We start from the raw sequence: 19814 nt of genomic DNA on the forward strand, positions 1-19814 counted from the left end.
TGTTGAGAGGATGCTGGTCTCCTTCATGTTGAAAACTTTGAAATCTTTTATGGAAGCTGTAATTCAAGACACAAATTAGGTCTGGATTTTTATGTTAGTAATTCCCTAGCTGCTAATGTTTCTGGATTTTCATAAGTGGCCTTTAGAATATCAGTACTAGCAATAGACACAAAGAGATGTAAAGTGTTATTTGTGAACTGTCATCTAGTCATAGAAAAAAACACACAGCAACTGAAGGATAAATTCTATGTGGAATTTGGGCTTGTAGTAAAGGTCATTCCAAAAGGCAGTTGTAAAGTTTTAATATGTAATATGAATGCTAAAGTGAGAATACATGACACATCTTATTCAGCAACTGGAAGATACACTTTGCTGAAGTTGGCCACAACAGTGGCATCAAGTTCATCAGCATTGCAACATGAAAAAGGATGAAACTTCCTGGCAGGTTAAAACTGAGTGCCAGACTGAGACTTGAACCTGGGACATCTACCTTTCATGGGAAAATTTTCTACCAGTGAGCTACCCAGCCATGTCTCATGATCCATCCTACAACTTTACTTCTATCAGTACCTCATCACCTATCTTTCAAACTTCACAGAAGTTCTCCAGTAAAAATTGTGGGACTAGCACTCCTGAAGGAAAGGATATTCTAGAGACATGGTTTAGCCACAGCCCAGAGGATGTTTCCAGAATGAATTTTTCACTCTGCAGCAGAGAGTGCACTTATATGAAACTTCCTAGCAGACTAAAACTGTCTGCTGTACCAAGAATCAAACTCAAGACCTTTACCTTTCATGGGCAACTGCTCTACCAACTGAGCTACCCGAGCAGGACACATAATCCATTGCCACAGCTTTACTTCAGCCACTATCTTGTCTCATGCCTTCCAGATGACACAGAAGTTCTCATGAGAAACTAGTGGAACAAGCACTTCTGAAAATAAGGATACTATGGAGACATGGCTTAGCCACAACCTGGGGGATGTTTCCAGAATGAAATTTTCACTTTACAGCAGAGATTGCACTGAGAAAAAACTCCCTGGCAGATTCAAACTGTATGCCAGGTAGAGACTCAAACTTGGCATTTGTCTCTGTAATATCCTTTCTTTCAGGAGTGCTAGTCTCACACGTTTCATATGAGAACTTCTGTGAATTTGGAAGGTAGGACATGAGATATTAGTGGAAGTAAAGCTGTGAGACATGTCACAAGTCACGCTTGGGCAGCCAAGTTGGTAGAGCACTTGCCCACAAAAGGCAAAGGTCCTGAGTTTAAGTTTCAGTCTGGCATGCAGTTTTAATCAGCCAGGAAGTTTCATATCAGTGCTTACTCTGCTGCAAAGTGAAAATTTCATTATGGATCAAAAAGGATGATCTTTAATTGAATAAATTTATAAAAAAAAAGATGTATGCAAAGGAGCATATGTGTTGCCAGGTATCAAAACAGTTAATCAGATAGATCATCATGAAATTGATATCAAAGCAAAGTTGATGGATTTAAAGACAGCACGGAATGTGAAGTGTGGGCATGATCACTTTATAACAAAGAAATGGCTAGATATATAACCAACAGCCAGAGTCAGAAACGAATGCTCAAAGATACAGCAGTAAAGAAATACTAATGTCAACTCCAACTCAGCCACTGCTTTAAATTTTTGCAGGAAAAGGGTGGACACAGGAACCCAGAAGAAGTATGGAAAGAATTTAAGGATTCTGTAAATGACATGGGAAATGAAGACATCAAGATATAGATCAGAAGCAAGAAAATATTTGCTTGGGGGTGGACACATAAAGGCATTAGCCAGTAGAAAAGAAGCCAAAGAGAGCTGGCTGTTAGGCACAGATTTTGCACAAAGCAAAGAACGTTTTGCAGTAGTACAGAGAACTACTCAAGAAATCCTCAGAGAATGTACATTAAAGGACTGACAGAGGAGGCTCAACAAATCCTTTTGAAAAAGATTCTCAAAAGATATACCATAAAGTTAACTTCTTTAAGAAGTGATACCAAAACTGCCAAAAGTTCATCAAGGGTGATAATGACACTATATTTATTATTGAGTTAACATCACTAAGAGATGGAAACAATACTCCAGGGAGCTTCTCAACTGTGATGAATCTAAAGATCTGTTCAAATTCCAGTATCATGATACTGTAGCTTTAGTGTATCCATCACCTATACTGGAGAAAATCAAAAATTATATAATGAAGCTAAAGAAGGACAAAAGTCTGTGTGAAATTGAGTTCATTCCAGTGAATAAAATGTTCAAACAACTTAACAGAATTCAGTTGGATGATGTCTTCGACAATTGTTGGCGTTTTGACAGGTATGCACCCTTTAATTTTCAAGAAACAAATTCAACAAGAAAGTGCTGTGAAAGGAAATATAAGACCCCAGTATGCCAAGCATTTTCTGAAAGACAACACACATACCGTAAACATTAGTGTCACCAGCTACACATTATCAAAAATAACCAATGTCAGAAGTTCTCAACAGTTGCTGCATGCTGCTACTATTGTGTGAGAGTGTGAGTGTGCCAAATGTAGTGTAGCTGTGCATGTGTACTTAAATCATCTGGCAACAATGTCAAGTGTGGGCCTGCCTTAGAAGCCACCTGTAGGAAGCATGAATATGGCATGATCTCCACTGCACTGTCTACTGGTGACTTGCACCTATATATGTGTGGAGCAGAGCTGACTCACTCTCACTATGTTCTTTTAGTTTGTACCGCTCATATCAGTTACCCTGTGTATCGCTTAAGTTGCACCTTTTTTATGATTCTTTTGTCTTGTTACACATGGAGTCACGAGAGGCTTATTTCCTTTATTGTTCAGAGGGTTATAAATAAAGCCATATTGGCTTGTTACTTGGTTACTACATGATTGGTTATGAGGATTGGGATGGCTTCCGTGTGTGCAGTCTTAAGTGAGGTTTCACCAGGCTTAGTCATTATGGACTCCAGGCTATTGGCCCTGAATCTACATATGTACTCAGCAAATCACCGCGAGGTGCATGGCATGATTTAGCAGATTACTTGGTTACTACATGATTAGTTATGAGGATTGGGATGGCTTCCGTGTGTGCAGTCTTAAGTGAGGTTTCACCAAGCTTAGTCGTTATGGACTCCATGCTATAGGCCCTGAATCTACATATGTAAACAGCAAATCACCGCGAGGTGCATGGCATGATTTAGCAGATTACTTTGGCAGTGACAACTTTGTCAGTTTACATTAACAGACAGGATACCATTCCACCACTCTATCCACCCACTTTTCCTCCACATGATTATTCACCGAGGACTGAGAAACTTACAAAAAAAAAAAAAAAAAAAGACTCAGACAGCATTTTTTAGTCTTTGGTGTGACAGACTCAAACTTGTGCAAAGCCTTATTCCTTCCATGGATTCCTCCTGAGGTGTATCAATTACTGTCAGGTTGCCCCTTAACAAGAACCAGCGGCTCTTACTTTTGAACATGTGTGCACTTTATTGTCCAGCTACCATTGCAAGTGAATGCATATTGAAGCAAAGTGAGTTGAATTCTACCGAAGCTGCAAGAAAGCAAATAATCATACAGAAGCTGCAACATAAGCAAAACACAGAGTAACTGATGTGAGCAGTACAAACCAAAAGAACATAGTAAGGGTGAGTCAATGCTGCTTTGCGTGTGCATAGGTGCGAGTTGCCTGTAGATGGTGTGGCAGAGACTGTGCCATGTGCACACTTGCTACAGGCAGTCTCTCATGGCTGATGCAAGTTGGTGATTGATTTAAGTAGATACAGGCAGCAACACTAAACTTAGTACACTCACACTCATATGCACTAGTAGCAGGATACAGCAACAGTGAATATTAATTACTGATGGATGAGGCAGCACAAACTCTCTTCCTTGGCAACACTGAAACTGCATGTCTTTTTTTTATGAAGACATTAATTTTGTTGTTTGGCTTCATGGAAGTATGGAAATGAGAATTTAAATGGATTTTTAGAATATCTGAATTTATTCTCCCCAAATATTCACTCCATGGTTAATGTGAAGAGAATGGCTGCCTTATTTTCCTTGATGAGTTGGCAATGAAGAAGGTTGTTGGTATGTTGGGACATGCCATTTATAGAAAGCCAACTCCACTGATTCACATTTTCAGGCTGATAGTTATCATTATCCAGCTCAGTGTGACAGGTACTTCGTATCTTAGTTCATAGGGCCCAGTCATCTCAGACCCTAAAAGTTTGTCACAGATTTAGCCCAACCTTAAGTCACTTTTCTCCATAATAGTTACAGAGAAAGACAAGTAAGACAGGAGCTAACTAATGACCAACTGTGAATCAGACTGGAGTCTATGGTCTTTTTGCCTTACATGGATATCACTTCCAACAGGACTGTTCATATTCTTCAAAACATGATGTGAAATGTGTTTTTTGATCAAAATCTGACATTAGGACCCTTTCAGGGTCTTTGGAGGACGATCTTGTTTTGTGTAAGGTGAGTGTCAGCCATACCGCTTGCAGCTGTGGCATTGGTGAGAGGACTGTGGAGGACTGGTGTACTGAGCTCAAACATTACACATGCTTAGAACACCTAAGAAAATCTGCTACTGCATTTTCTAATCTCTAACTAAGCTACTGGGTGTCTTGGGTATTCCAAACTCTGCAGCACAATTCATCAAGCTCTCCCAGTGTATGAGTTGCATGTCATCTATGAAGAGCATTTGAATGTCTTCACCATACTACCATATCTTCTTGGTGAGCTGTCACAGTTCATTGATGTTTCCACAGTCAAATGGCCCTCTCTGAAATTTCCCTCTGCTAAAAATGTCATGTTATAGCTGTCCAAAAAGACAAAGTGAAATTTGGGAACAAAGTATTGAAGAGCTATAACATAACTTTTGAGCAAAGGAGATGGAACCTCACCAATATTGTCCAATTTGGCTCTTGAAAAGATAATGAGGGAAGCTTTCCGTTGGAATTTTGAAGAGATCAAGGTTGAAGGTGTGGGAAAATCACTCATCTCACATATGCTGATGATTTTAAAACCACTGAAAAGGGAGGTGGGCTGTGGATATGTGGGACAGGTCTTGTATCTGAGTGGTACACAAGGGAACCTGCAGAGTGAAGTAGCAGAGGGCTAGAATACTGTGGAGGTTGAGTAGGCAATATAATATTACTCTGAAGGGTCAGAGCAGGAGTCTGGATAGGACGTCATTCAGGTCTGGAGACAACAGTAGCTGGTGTCTTGGCAAATGATCTGGATGAGTTTTCCAAAACCTGATGGATTAAGAGAGCGCCGATTGACTGGTAGTTGTGTGTGGTAATGGATTTGTTGGGTTTATTGGGGGGAGGGGTGGGGGATGGTGTAAGAAATCTGTTTATAGATTAATAATAATAATAATAATAATAATAATAATAATAATAATAATAATAATATTTATTCAACATCGAATAATCAAATACAATCCCTAGAAATAATACAGTTTCAGGACATCATATAGATTATTCTTCTGAATACGTCAGTTTATAAATTTAAAAACTAATGGTTTGGTTGTATTAATAAATTTTACATTTGATGCATTTTACATTTGGTAGTATACAATCAGATTAGCCAGCCAAGATGCTGTATTTCTGTAAACACATGAAGTCACAATCAAGGATACATTAATAAACATTATAGATTTCTTCTACATCAATTCCCTCTAGATGAAGCTACAAAATAATAACTAGATTTATGGATTTTCTTACAAACAACAAGCACACAAAAGACATGATTATTGGCGACAACTAGTAAGTGTATGCCACCAAATACTGGGTGTTAATAGATACTGCAAGCTGGGCAGATAATGTAATGTTCTCTTGAAACTTAAGAGGCTGCTATCAGCAACATTTAAAGTGAAAATCATCTTTCATTTTGCATACACTACTACCTGAAAATCAAAATATTTAAGCTTCTTGTATTCAATAATATATTAGAGCAGAAAAGACTGCACAGATATACTCCAGCAAACCTCATAACATAAGTTTCTTAGACAGTTAGGAGTAATGATTTCAGAGTCAAATTCCTTGATGTGTTCTGCCACAAATAACTCTACTGTATGAAACAAATTGTTTATATCTTGATGATACCACCAGTAGGAAAGGCAATATACACTGATTGATTCCATGTTTTCAACTGTGCAACATACAGGTTAGCATATACAAAAATTTTCAGATGATTTGCAAGTAATATCGAACACAAAATAGGAATATATGGTGTACTTATTTCATATTTCAGTGTACTCTGTACATGATTTCTGAAGCATTTACAAAAATTTCTTATTGAATGAGACTCAGAATTAAAAGAGAGAGTGTTATTTAACTATTAACTTTATGATAGAGTATTACAAATGAAATCTCTACTGATAGGTTTTATATTTTGTATAATTTAGAAGATGATACAGTATCACTGTCAATGGTGACTACAAGATTAAATGGCTAACTTTAAGGGAAAGCACTGAAACTCATTCTCCTTGTAATGTTTATATTGCTGCACAAATATTACAGATAGTAAATAACTACTGTTGCTGTAACAATTGTCATCTGCATTTTGACTCCCTGCACATCAAAGAAACTTATCTTCACTTTCAAATGAGTGGAATATAAATAGGCCTATAATAAATGAATTACTTATGGCACAAAAACAATACTGAACAACCACTCAAGAAAATAAATTCAACATATATTACTCTAACATCTGTTTCCTATAAATAATGGACAAGTAAAGTGGTGACCTTCCTTTTCATATGTTCATCCTCCATTGCTCTAGGGCAAAATACTATAAGACAACAACAAAAAAGTCACACCACAAAGATATTATCAAATGGGATGTAAATCAGGAGATAAATTATTACAATTTCATAAAAATTGGATGATTTATTCAAGGGCTTGAACTGCACTAATTGAGCAACTCAATAACGCATTGGTCCATCTCTGGCTAGCAGTTATTTGGTTTGGCATTGATAAATATAGTTTTTGGATGTCCTTCTGACGTATTATTGTGTCAAATACTGTCCACCTGGCATGCTAGACAGTCAAAATCCTGAGATGGTTGGAGAACCCTTCCCATAATGCTCCTAATGTTTTCACTAAAGGTAGATATCCAGGGAGCTTGCACGCCAAGATAGTATTTGGAAAGAATGAATACAAGCAGTAAAAACTCTTACCATGTGTGGGCAGACATCTTGCTGAATTGTAGGCCCAGAATGGCTTGCCATGAAGGGCAACAAAACAAGGTGTAGAATATTGTTAATGTACCCCTGAGCTCCAAGGGCACTGTGAATGACAACCAAAGTGGTCCTGCTATGAAAAGAAATGGCATTGCAGACCATTGCTCATGGTTGTTCGGTCATATGACAGGTGACAGTGAGCTTGGTATCCCACCATTGTCCAGAGTGTCTCCAGATGCATCTTCAGCCTTGAATCTCATTGTCTGGAGTAGGATTGTCTTCAATGATGAGTCCCATTTCAAAATGACTCCCAATGACCAGCAAAGATGTATCTGGAGATGCCCCGGACAGTAGTGGGATACTAACCTGACTCTCGCCCACCATATGGCCTGACAACCAGAAGTGATGGTCCTTGTTGACATTTCTTTTCAAAGCAGGACCCCTTTGGTTGTCATCTGCAGTACCTTTACAACACAGTGGTACATCAACAGTATTCTACACCCCATTTTGTTGCCCTTCATGGCAAGCCATCATAGGCTTACATTTTATTAAGATAGCATTTTCGTCCATGTATGGCATGAGTTTCTACTGCTTGTCTTCATGCTTTCCAAACATTACCTTGGCCAGCAATATTGCCAGATCTCTCCCCAGTCAGGAAAGTTTGGAGCATTCCATCTCGGGATTTTGATGATCTAATGTGCAAACTGGGCAGAATTTGACATGGTATAACTGGGCAGAATTTGACATGGTATCTCTCAGAATGACTTCCAAGAACCCTATCAATCAATGCCAAACCGAATAACTGCTAGCCAGAAGTCAACCAGCACATCAATGACTTACTCAATTTGTGAAGGTCGAACTCTTGAATAAATCATCCACTTTTAATGCAACTGTAATCATTTGTTTGTCTGTACATGTACATCACATCTACCAACTTCCACCCTATATGGATAATTCCTTTGTGGCGTGTCATTTTCTTGTCTTAGAGTGTACTATGGGGAAATAGTTCCAAAACTGACAGTTTTTTTATAATCTAAAGAAATATGGTACAAGAGGCCAGAATGAGATTTTCACTCTGTAGCGGAGTGTGCGCTGATATGAAACTTCCTGGCAGATTAAAACTGTGTGCCCGACTGAGACTCGAACTCGGGACCTTTGCCTTTCGCGGGCAAGTGCTCTAAGCCATGTCTCCACAGTATCCTTTCTTTCAGGAGTACTAGTTCTGCAAGTTTCGCAGAAGAGCTTCTGTAAAGTTTGGAAGGTAGGAGACGGATACTGGCAGAAGTAAAGCTGTGAGTACCGGACGTGAGTCGTGCTTCGGTAGCTCAGTTGGTAGAGCACTTGCCCGCGAAAGGCAAAGGTCCCGAGTTCGAGTCTCGGTCGGGCACACAGTTTTAATCTGCCAGGAAGTTTCATAGTACAAGAGGTTTGTGTAGAATGATTGTTGCTCACCTTGTTAAGGTCTTCTTCAGGACAAAACTTCCTGTTACAGAATGAATTTCCATGTGCTGATCTGAATCTTCCTGGCAAGTGAAAATCGTGTGTCAGACTGTAAGAGATTTACTGGTGGACTTAAAGCTGTGAGGGTGTGCCATGCCTAGATAGTTCAGTCAGTAGAGCATTTGCACATGAAAGCCGAAGGTTGTGGGTTCGAATTCTGGTTGGGATATAGTTTTAATGTCAAGAAGTTGCAGATCAGGACACATTCCATTGCAGACCATAAATTCATTCTGGGCTTCTGACAATGCAACTATTTCCCAATTACACATGAAATTTTTTCAAGTGGTTGCAGCCACAGCCAAGACATAAAGTACAGTTTTTATAAACAGTTTAGAGATTGTCCTAAAGTTGCTAATGCAATATATATGATTGTCAATCAAAGTTTTTAATCCACTGCTCCTCATCCATTTCAGTTGTTCAAATTTGCAAATGTAGTTAGGTGCCAATAACTCTATACAACTACTACGACACTGAAACATTTAGAGTTCAAATAAGCTAGAGTACACTAGAGTACCAACATATAATGAAAACGATTTGATGCAAAGAAAAGTGATAGTAATAATGAAAGTAGCACCACTGATCAAATACAAAGTGTATGAGGCAGTATAAAGTTATCTTTTTGTTTCTTTATTTGAAAAATATGGTTCTACACAGGAGTAGTGTAAGATAGTGCTGTGAAAATTGAAATGAATCTGAATTAACTTGAAACAGTGACTGGTCTATTACCTGTCTGAACTATAGCCCACAACTGTTTCTCAATAATTCAACTGTTAACATGTGCAACTTTTTTGGGTAACTTGAGGAATCCATGCTTTTCTGTGTCATGGTTGTTAGCACACCTTTGAGAAACATTCACTTATGAAAAGAGACTATACACCAGTTTCATCACTTGGTATTTTCTTTTTCAGGTTAGACTTTGAACATTTTGAGATAGCACAACCAACAGCACATGATACAACATGCTATGGAGGATTGTGTGATCGAAGAGAGGCAGCACAGTGCCATATAGACAGCTTTAAAGTTCTCAGTGGTTTTGGGGGTATTTCCAGTCTTGGATTTACCAGTCTCTGTGGCTTTAATTCAGGACAGCACAGTTAAGTTTCATAATCTATTGTATTTTGTAATGAATGTGATATTGTAATTGCCACCTGAAGATTGAGGTGGAGGCTGTTGCAATTTCAAAGAAGTGTAATAAGAGTTTCTTATGAAACTTTTAAATAGAGAATAATGATATCATCAGTTTATAAGATTGGGAAGCTTCTGATGGTAAATATATAATTCTATGTACAATATTCTCTTACCATGCTGTGACCTTCATGAGATGGAAACAGGCCAGATCATATACAACTGCAGGACAAATACACTACTGGCCATTAAAATTGCTACACCACGAAGATGATATGCTACAGATGTGAAATTTAACCGACCGGAAGAAGATGCTGTGATATGCAAATGATTAGCTTTTCAGAGCATTCGCATAAGGTTGGCATCAGTGGCGACACTTACAACATGCTGGCGTGAGGAACGTTCCCAACCGATTTCTCATACACAAACAGCAGTTGCTCGGCATTGCCTGGTGAAACATTGTTGTGATACCTCGTGCAAGGAGGAGAAATGCGTACCATCACGTTTCCGACTTTGATAAAGATCGGATTGTAGCCTATCGCAGTTGCGGTTTATTGTATCATGACATTGCTGCTCATGTTGATCGAGATCCAATGAATGTTAGCAGAATATGTAATTGGTGGCTTCAGGAGGGTAATACTGAATGCTGTGCTGGATCCCAATGGCCTCGTATCACTAGTAGTCAAGATGACAGGCATCTTATCCGCATGGCTGTAACGGATCGTACAGCCACATCTCGATCCCTGAGTCAACAGATGGGGATGTTTTCAAGACAACAACAATCTGCACTAGCAGCTCGATGGCATTTGCAGCAGCATGGACAATTGGCTCGGAGACCATGGCTGTGGTTACCCTTGATGCTGAACCACAGACAGGAGCGCCTGTGATGGTGTACTCAATGATGATACTGGGTGCACGAATGGCAAAATGTCATTTTTTCGGATGAATCCAGGTTCTGTTTACAGCATCATGATGGTCGCATCTGTGTTTGGTGACATCGGGGTAAATGCACATTGGAAGAGAGTGTTTGTCATCGCCATACTGGCTTATCACCCGGCGTGATGGTATGGGGCATCATTGGTTACACGTCTCAGTCACGTCTTGTTCGCATTGACAGCACTTTGAACAGTGGACGTTACATTTCGATGTGTTATGACCCGTGGCTCTACCCTTCATTCGATCCTTGCGAAACCCTACATTTCAGCAGGATAATGCACGATTGCATGTTGCAGGTCCTGTACGGGCCTTTCTGAAAACAGAAAATATTTGACTGCTGCCCTGGTCAGCACATACCTCTTTCATCATGGAAAAAAAATTGCGTTCAAATAACAACTTCTGATTTTATGCATTAACCATGTGCAATACTACAGCCTTGAACTCTTGCAAAATCACGATCTTATATGACTTCAGGTCAAAGTCCTTCAATATATGTCCATGTGTTGTTTATGGTTCTCTTACATGTTGTGCCAAACCTGTTGTAAACTTAATGGCTTTTCAACATATGTTTGAATTGGACCTTTTCAAAAATCTTTACTCACACTTCTTATCGGGCATGGATACCATTGCCTCAAACCACTTCATGAGCTCATGTATGCATGACGTGGTAAATAAGTTACTGTTGACTGTGACATGGAATTCCTCTTTTAGTTCTTGAACTCATCTTCCTCGATGACGGAAAGTCTATCCTCTTCTGCCAGCTACAATTATAAGTTTGCACTAGTGATTAGCATTATCTCAATTGTAGCTGTACATTTTCTCACCATATGCAGGTTTATTATTTTCTTCCGCAGCTTATCAAAATGAAATGTAGAAAGCTGCAAAACATTTATGAGTCCAAACGGAGTTAGAAAATGACAGTTAGTAGCTGAGTTCTCTGGTACTGGCCTCACTTTGGAGAACAAATAAATAAATGCAAAAAACACACACACACTGCAGTACTAAGTGTGTGTGTGTGTGTGTGTGTGTGTGTGTGTGTGTGTGTGTGTGTGTGTGTGTGTGTGTGTGTGTCGTCTCATTAGCAAATGTATTTGCATTTAAAATGTCTCTATTATACAATAAAACTGAAGTACTAACCTTTTACATCCTTTTTATAGACAAATTAGCAGTAACACTATGTACGAAATCAGGTATTCACAGCCTAAGCAAATTACTCATGATGACTCTGCATTGATACTAGCATGATGACTGTTCACAATCCTGCCATGTCATAAAAAGAGTGATGCAATAAAGTTAGCATTAGTTAATGTTCTGCAAACTTAAGTACGAATTATTTTCCTCGGTAATGTAATGTGGTGAAAAATGATTTTTTGTGGTGAAGTTTGGGACGTGTATCATTGCTTAACACAAGAAAACAGAATACCACGTCATATTATGGATATCCTCCAACAAATAAATAATACCTATCTTGTGTAAACTGGGATGCTGCTTTTTAATGCTGTCATAGGTTCATCTTGATGTTACTGCATTGTCACTCAGGAATCACGCAATGGTAGAAATAAGCTTCAGGAATTCGTGTTCAAAATGAGTTTTATTTCGCACGCTAGATGTTCGGCAGCCAACTGCATGTAAAATTGGCTTACAACTGTCTCATGACTGACATCAAACTGAACTCCAACTGAGATATGGTGGCATATCAATTGCCTCTACTTATATGATTTTAAACAATTACTGACATTGTCACATATTACATTTTTAGGTTTAACAATTAAAAAACTTTTACATACATCATCCCAGATTACACAGAAATTTATGTGAAATAAAAGTGAATAATTTCATACAAAGACAGAAAAGAATTTGTTTCTATTAAGACTATAAATTACATGATTTATCATTAAAACAATATATTTCATTAATTTCCATATATCATTTTACTTACTTAAAAGATAATCACCCTATCATTTTCAGATGATCAGAGGGATTAGTTTTTTTGAAAGAAAGGCCTAGATTCAATTATAAATTTTGTATGAGTAAAATTTTACATTTCTGTATAGTCGTAATTACAATTCCATTCACTAACACCAATTAAAACATGAGTATGCATAATTCTGACTGAAAAATTATCATGTCATATTTCATTTATGGATACAATTTGTTTTTTATTTTGAAAACATAAGATTAGGTTCGATGACTAGAAATATCAAAACTTTAATTGTTAATTACTCCATAATTACAATAGCAATTTTATTCCTACCACGTGACTGAAGTTTGTATAATGTACAAATTGTAATGGTACATCAGCTTTTAACCCAACATGTGTCTGTCATTCTGCATGTTGGTCAGGCCCAACGTAAACAACGTCAAAACGATAGCTTAAATTAATGCAAATAATTAATTTGCTGCAAAAGAAAATCTTTAGTGTTTTCGAATCCAGATAACCGGAAAAGACAAAATCAAAGCAGCATACTGACATTACACATATGCCTTCTTGGGTGAGTGAAGATGAGACTGGTAAAAGGATGTAGGGTCCCAGAAGGTTGTGCTATTACACCTCACATATCGTTATTCTTATTGTTTTATGAATGACACTGCAATTAATACCTCAGATGCAGATGAACACAAACAAACTTGCTCAAATCATAAAAATTCTCGAGCGTTGGTCTGCACTCTGCAATCTCTCAGTGAGATGCACTCTATGTCTATGAGCAACTGCTGGCTTCTACATGCCTTCACTGTAACGCGTGGATTCCAGATGCTAGATTTCTTTTATAGCTCTCTTGAGAGCTCCAGTAGCAATGTTCTGCTGCTTTTAACTAAGCCAATCAGTAATCAATATATTCTTAGAGATCTCAATAGAAATGCTGGTAGTGCTATCTTGATGCTAGCTTAACCACAATAGCAGTTACAGCTTCACCAGCTATGGAGCTACTATAATAATATAATTTTTTAGACTATGTCTTACTTCCCTAAATCCAAAACTGTTTGAGGGTGAACTTTTAGATGCTATCATGATATGCTTCTTACAGTCTACAAAACATCATTACACCCAAAGTATTTAATTTAGAATAACCACTGCTGGCACAGTGTTCTTCAGTCCTTAGAGCTATACTGCTTGATAACACAAAATCTTAGAATATAATTAGTTCACATAGTTAATCTGCAATTTTTTTGTGAACAATCAGAAAAACTTAAATGCATATGGTTCCAAACTTTTGTTTTTGTAGTTTTATTCTCTAAAGCCTTTAAAATAAAAAATAAATCTTGATATGATTGATCTCAAACTTCAGATTCCTTGATCTCAGAATAGGCTGTAACTGAAACCACAATAAAGTATTACATATTTAACCATCTTTACATTATTCTGGGACTGAAAAGTAGCTACATGTGGATGACTGAGGGATATAACTGAGGTCAGCTGCCACACCTTTTGGTGAAGAAGCACTCAACACAAGTGAGATCCACTGACTGACACTATTGATCAGTTTGATACTTCTCACAGCTAACATCAATGTCCTTTTAACATTGCTTCAAAAACAATCATGCAAAGACTTTTTCATTTAGTATGATTATAAGATGCTTTTTGTCCATATCACAGCTGAATCATCTATCTCTCCCTAAATTACTATGATATACACACACAATACCTTCATTTAATAAGAAATCTTAACATAACCTTACTTAAGGTATGGACCAGGTGAAAAGTTTTATTCAAAGCCTTAATTGGCACAATCTCCAAAACTAAATGGTGAAAGCTCTATTACAAAATTGTGTAAATTGAATGAAACAACTTGAATATTTAAACAATTGAAAGTACAGGTTGGTATATCAGCAATACTACAAAAAGGATATATTATTACTCACCATAAAGATGACATATTAAGTTGCAGACAGGAAAAATTAAAGACTGTTATACATTGAGCTTTTGGCCACAGCCTTTTTTAGAACAGCAAACACATACACATTCACACAAGAAAGCACACCTTACACACACATATGGCTGCTATCTCCTCTGGCTACTATGGCCAGAATGCACTGAACAAAAGGAGCAATACAAAGTGGGGTGGGGAAGAGTGAGGGACAGCAGTGTGCACGGGGCAGGGGGAGGAGAGAGAAGAGCACTGTGTGGTGGAGTGTGCAGGGACTAGAATGCCAATAGACACAGCATCAGGAGGTTGTGAGGGAAGGAAGGATTGGGGGGTGGGGGTGGGGGGGACTGGATGGGAAGCAGAAACGGAGAGAAATAGAGAAGGGGAAAAAAAGCTGGTGAGAGTATTGACAGAGAACGGTGCACAATGAGTGTGTGTGTGTGTGTGGGAGGGGGGGGGGGGTGCATAAATTGGGAGGAGATAATAGGACAGATTGGACTGAAACTGTTAGATGGCGGGTGTAGGAATGGGAGATTACTGGAGGTTGAGGCCAGGATAACTTTGGGAGCAGAGAATGTGTTGTAAGGATAGCTCCTACCCATGCAGCTCAGAAACGTTAGTGATGGAGGGGAGGACCCAGATCACCAGGGTTGTTATCACCAGGGTTGTTAAGCAGCCATTGAAATCAGTCATGTTATTTTCAGCTGCTTGTAGAGCCACTTTGGTCTTGGCCACAGTTTGGTGGTAGCCATTCATTCTGGTTGACAGCTGGTTGGTAGTCATATCAACATAAAAAGTTGGGCAATGATTGCAGCAGCACTCCTCTGCACATAACACATGACTGTGTAACTGCATGCATTGTTGGTACAGAATCACATGCTACAAATTATTCCCACAGATAATTATAATTATTCCTTCCTCATCTTTGCGTGTTTTCACATGTTCTTTTCCACACCTACCTAATAAATCCCCCCCCCCCCTCTCCTCTCCTCTCTCTCTCTCTCTCTCTCTCTCTCTCTCTCTCTCTCTCTCTCCCCCTCTCTCTCTTACCTAGCCTCAACAGGCCCATACTCCCATACCTCATCCATTCTGTCCTTTTTTCCGACATCTTTGTGCATTTTTTATGTATTTGTGGGAGTTTGTATTTTTACCTATTTGTGTATATTTTTGCATGTTTGTTTATATTTGTGCATATTTTTATGTTTTTGTGTATATTTTTGATAGTCTGTTATCCAACTATCCTCACAAGCAGCTAACACCTTCATTTACCCACTTCTTACATCAGTTACCACATCCCCAACACTGTCCCTGTAACGATGGCTGCCTGCTCCATCTTTCTGCACCAGTTCAAAAAGTATCTCTTTCCCTGGCTAAAACCTAATCCCGCATCCTATTGGTTAAATGATGCCTAAACCATGGATCACCCCACCCCATGGTCTGTTGTTGTTATTGAGGTCTTCAGTCGAAAGACTTGTTTGACACTGCTCTCCATGCTACTCTATCCTGTGCAAGTCTCTTCATCTCTGAGTAACTACTTCAACCTACATCTTCTGAATCTGCTTAGTGTATTCATCTCTTGGCCTCCCTCTACAATTTTTACCCTCCACACTTCCCTCCAATACTAAACTGCTGATCCCTTTGTGCCTCGGGATGTGTCCTACTAACCGATCCCTTCTTCTAGTCAAGTTGTGACACAAATTCCTCTTCTCCCCAGTTCTATTCATTATTTGCACATTAGTTACATAATCTACCCATCTAATCTTTAGCATTCTTCTGTAGCACCACATTAAAAAATCTTCTATTCTCTTCTTGTCTACACTGTTTATTGTTCATGTTTCATTTCCATATATGGCTACACTCCATAAAAATGCTTTCAGAAAAGGCTTCCCCAAATTTAAATCTATACTCAGTGTTAACAAATTTCTCTTCTTCAGAGACACTTTCCTTGTCATTGCCAGTCTACATTTTATATCCTCTCAGCTTCAACCATCATCTGTTATTTTGCTGCTTAAATAGTGGAACTCATCTACTACTTTGAGTCTCTCATTTCCTAATCTAATTCCCTCAGCAGCACCTGATTTAATTCAATTACATTCCATTATCCTTGTTTTGCTTTTGGCTGTGTTTATCTTATATCCTCCTTTCGAGACAAAGTCCACTCCATTCTACTGTTCTCCTAAGTCCTTTGCTGTCTCTGACAGAATTGCAATGTCATTGGTGAACCTCAAGATTTTTATTTCTTTTCCCTGTATTTTAATCCTTACTCCAAATTTTCCTTTTGTTTCCTTTACTGCTTGTTCAACATACGGATTGAATAACATCGGGGAGAGCTTACAGCCCTGTCTCACTCCCTTCTCAACAATTGCTTTCTTTTCATGCCCTCAACTCTTATAACTGCCATCTGGTTTCTGTACAAATTGTAAATAGGCTTTCATTCCCTGTATTTTATCCTTGACTCCTTCAGAATTTGCAAGAGAGTATTCCAGTCAACACTGTCAAAAGCTTTCTCTAAGTCAACACATGCTATAAACGTAGGTTTGCCTTCTCTTAAACTATCGTCTAAGATAAGTCATAAGGTCAGTATTACCTCGCATGTTCCTACAGTTCTACAGAATCCAAACTGATCGTCCTCAACGTCAGCTTCCTCCAGTTTTTCCAGAATTTGTATTAGTATTTTATAACTGTTACTTATTAAACTTATAATTCAATAATTTTCATAACTGTCAGCACCTTCTTTCTTTGGAATTGGAATTATTACATTCTTCTTGAAGTCTGAGGGTGTTTCACCTGTCTCACTGTCTCATACTTCTTGCTCACCAGATGGAAGAGTTTTGTCATGGCTGGCTCTCCCAATGCTATCAGTAGTTCTAACAGAATGTTGCCTACTTCCAAGGCCATGTTTCAACTTAAGCCTTTCAGGGATCTGTCAAATTCTTCACACAGTATCATATCTCCCATTGCATTTTCATTTAATTCCTCTTCCATTTCCAAAATATTGCCCTCAAGTATGTCCCGTCCCGACCCCCCCCCCCCCCCCCCCCCCCCCCCCGTATAGACCCTATATATACTCCTTCCACTTTTCTGCTTTCCCTACTTTGCTTAGGATTAGTTTTTCATCTCGGCTCTTGATGTTTGTACAGGTGGTTCTCTTTTCTCCAAAGGTCTCTTTAATTCTTGAAGGCAGTATCTATCTTGCCCCTAGTGGTACAAGCTTCTACATCCTTACATTTGTTGTCTAGTCAGTCCCACTTAGCCATTTTGCACTTCCTGCCAATCTCATTTTTAGACATTTGTATTCCTTTTCAGCTGCTTCATTTACAGATTTCTATATTTTCTCCTTTCATCAATTAAATTCATTACCTCTTCTGTTGCCCACGGATTTCTCCCAGCACTCATCTTTTACCTACTTGATCTCCTGCTGTCTTCACTATTTCATCTCTCAAAGCTACCCATTCTTCTTCAACTGTATTCCTTACCCCTGTTCTTGTCAATCATTGCCTAATGCTCCCTTTGAAACTCTCTACTCTGATTCTTTCAGTTTATCCAGATTCCATCTTCTTAAATTCCTACCTTTCTGCAGTTTCTTCAGTTTTAATCTACAGTTCATAATCAATACATTGTGGTGAGACATTTCCAGGAAATGTCTTAAAATTTAAAACCTTGTCCCTAGATCTCTGTATCACCATTATATAATCGCCACTTATCTACATCATGGTTTTGTTCTTGTCACTGTTGATGCACTTCCCTATACACAACCATAAATCATGCACATGGTCTTGTCATTTTTTAACACTACCTCTCCCAACGTCCTTCAGACTCCAAATACACTACCTCATTCGCCTCAATAACTCTATCCTAACACACAACAACTTCTCCTTTGAAGGAATGGCATAGGAACAAATCCACGGCACTGCCATGGGTACCCATACGGCACTCTCCATGTCAACCTGTATATGGCCCATGTAGAGGAAACCTTCCTAGCCTCCCAGAACCACAAACCCCTGGTAGGTTCATTGATGATATCTTCATTATCTGAAATCAGGGCCAATACCCTATCATCATTCCTCTACAAACTCAAAACCTTCCCTCACATGTGCTTCAACCGGTCACTTCATCCCAACATCCACCTTCCTGGACATTGGCCTCCTCATGTCTGATGGCTCCATCCATGACTCTGTCCATATTAAACACACCAACCACCAACATTACCTGCATTGTAACAGTTTCCATCCCTTCCATGGCAAAAAATCTCTCCCATACAGCGTGCCCACCTGAGGATGGGGTATCTGCAGTGACAATGACTTCCTTGCCCAGTATGCTGAATATCTCACAGAGGCCTTCACAGACAGGCACTATCCCCAAACCTAATCCACAAACAAATATCATGTGCCACATACCCAACCCCAATCCTCCCACCATCCAATTACAAAGTGCCCCCTTTGTCACCCATTACCACCCCCGGACTGGAACAACTGAACCACATCCTTCATCAGGGCTTTAATTATCTACCATAATGCTCTGAAATGAGGAACATCCCAAACAATATCCATCACCCATGCAACCGACATGCCAGTCTGTCCCTATACTGCTCTCAACCCCAACCCCTCATTGCAGAGATCGTATCCTTGTGGAAGACCCAGGTGCATGACCTACACAATCCATCCACCCAGTACTTCCTATTCCAATCCAGTCATAGGCTTAAGCTGTCCTATCAGAGGCAGGGACACCTGTGAAAGCAACCATTTCACATACCAGTTCTGCTGCAATCATTGCACAGCTTTTTATATTGGTGTGTTGTCTGCCAGGATGAATGGCCACTTGATGAATGCGGCACTGAGTGTGAAAATAGGCTGCAGTATATAAACACGGCTTGAAGAATAATGACACATACACATCAGGCACAAGAACCAATCAATGAAATCGTTTAGTCACAACACATGCTAGCTGAAGGATATTCATTCAACATTAAAGGGAAACTATTTTATTCAAATTGAGTGGTTTTATTGGCTAGTATACTGAGAGAAGGTATAAGAGTTTGTGATAACCTTGCTAACTGAATGGGGGTGACTTCCACAAGGCATCATGTTGTTGGCAGTGTGCTGAGAGCTCACCTCAGTGATAGCCTTGTTAGCTGAATGGGGGTGATTTCCATGAGACACCATGTTGGTGGCAATGTGCTGAGAGCATACCTCACAAAAA

The 19814-nt window shown here is 39.0% G+C and overlaps 1 protein-coding gene across 2 annotated transcripts in view; it reads left to right on the top strand.

Annotated features, from left to right (window-relative positions):
• LOC126336613 (uncharacterized) overlaps positions 1-19814 on the top strand; it is an 80358-nt gene that overhangs the window by 44478 nt on the left and 16066 nt on the right. For both annotated transcript variants that reach the window (XM_050000485.1, XM_050000484.1), the window contains exon 5: positions 9597-9781. In XM_050000485.1, coding sequence (XP_049856442.1) covers positions 9597-9781 — 185 coding nt within the window. The remainder of the gene's footprint in view (positions 1-9596; positions 9782-19814) is intronic.

Source organism: Schistocerca gregaria, chromosome 2 (genome assembly GCF_023897955.1).
Source record: "Schistocerca gregaria isolate iqSchGreg1 chromosome 2, iqSchGreg1.2, whole genome shotgun sequence".
Taxonomy (NCBI): Eukaryota; Metazoa; Arthropoda; class Insecta; order Orthoptera; family Acrididae; genus Schistocerca; species Schistocerca gregaria.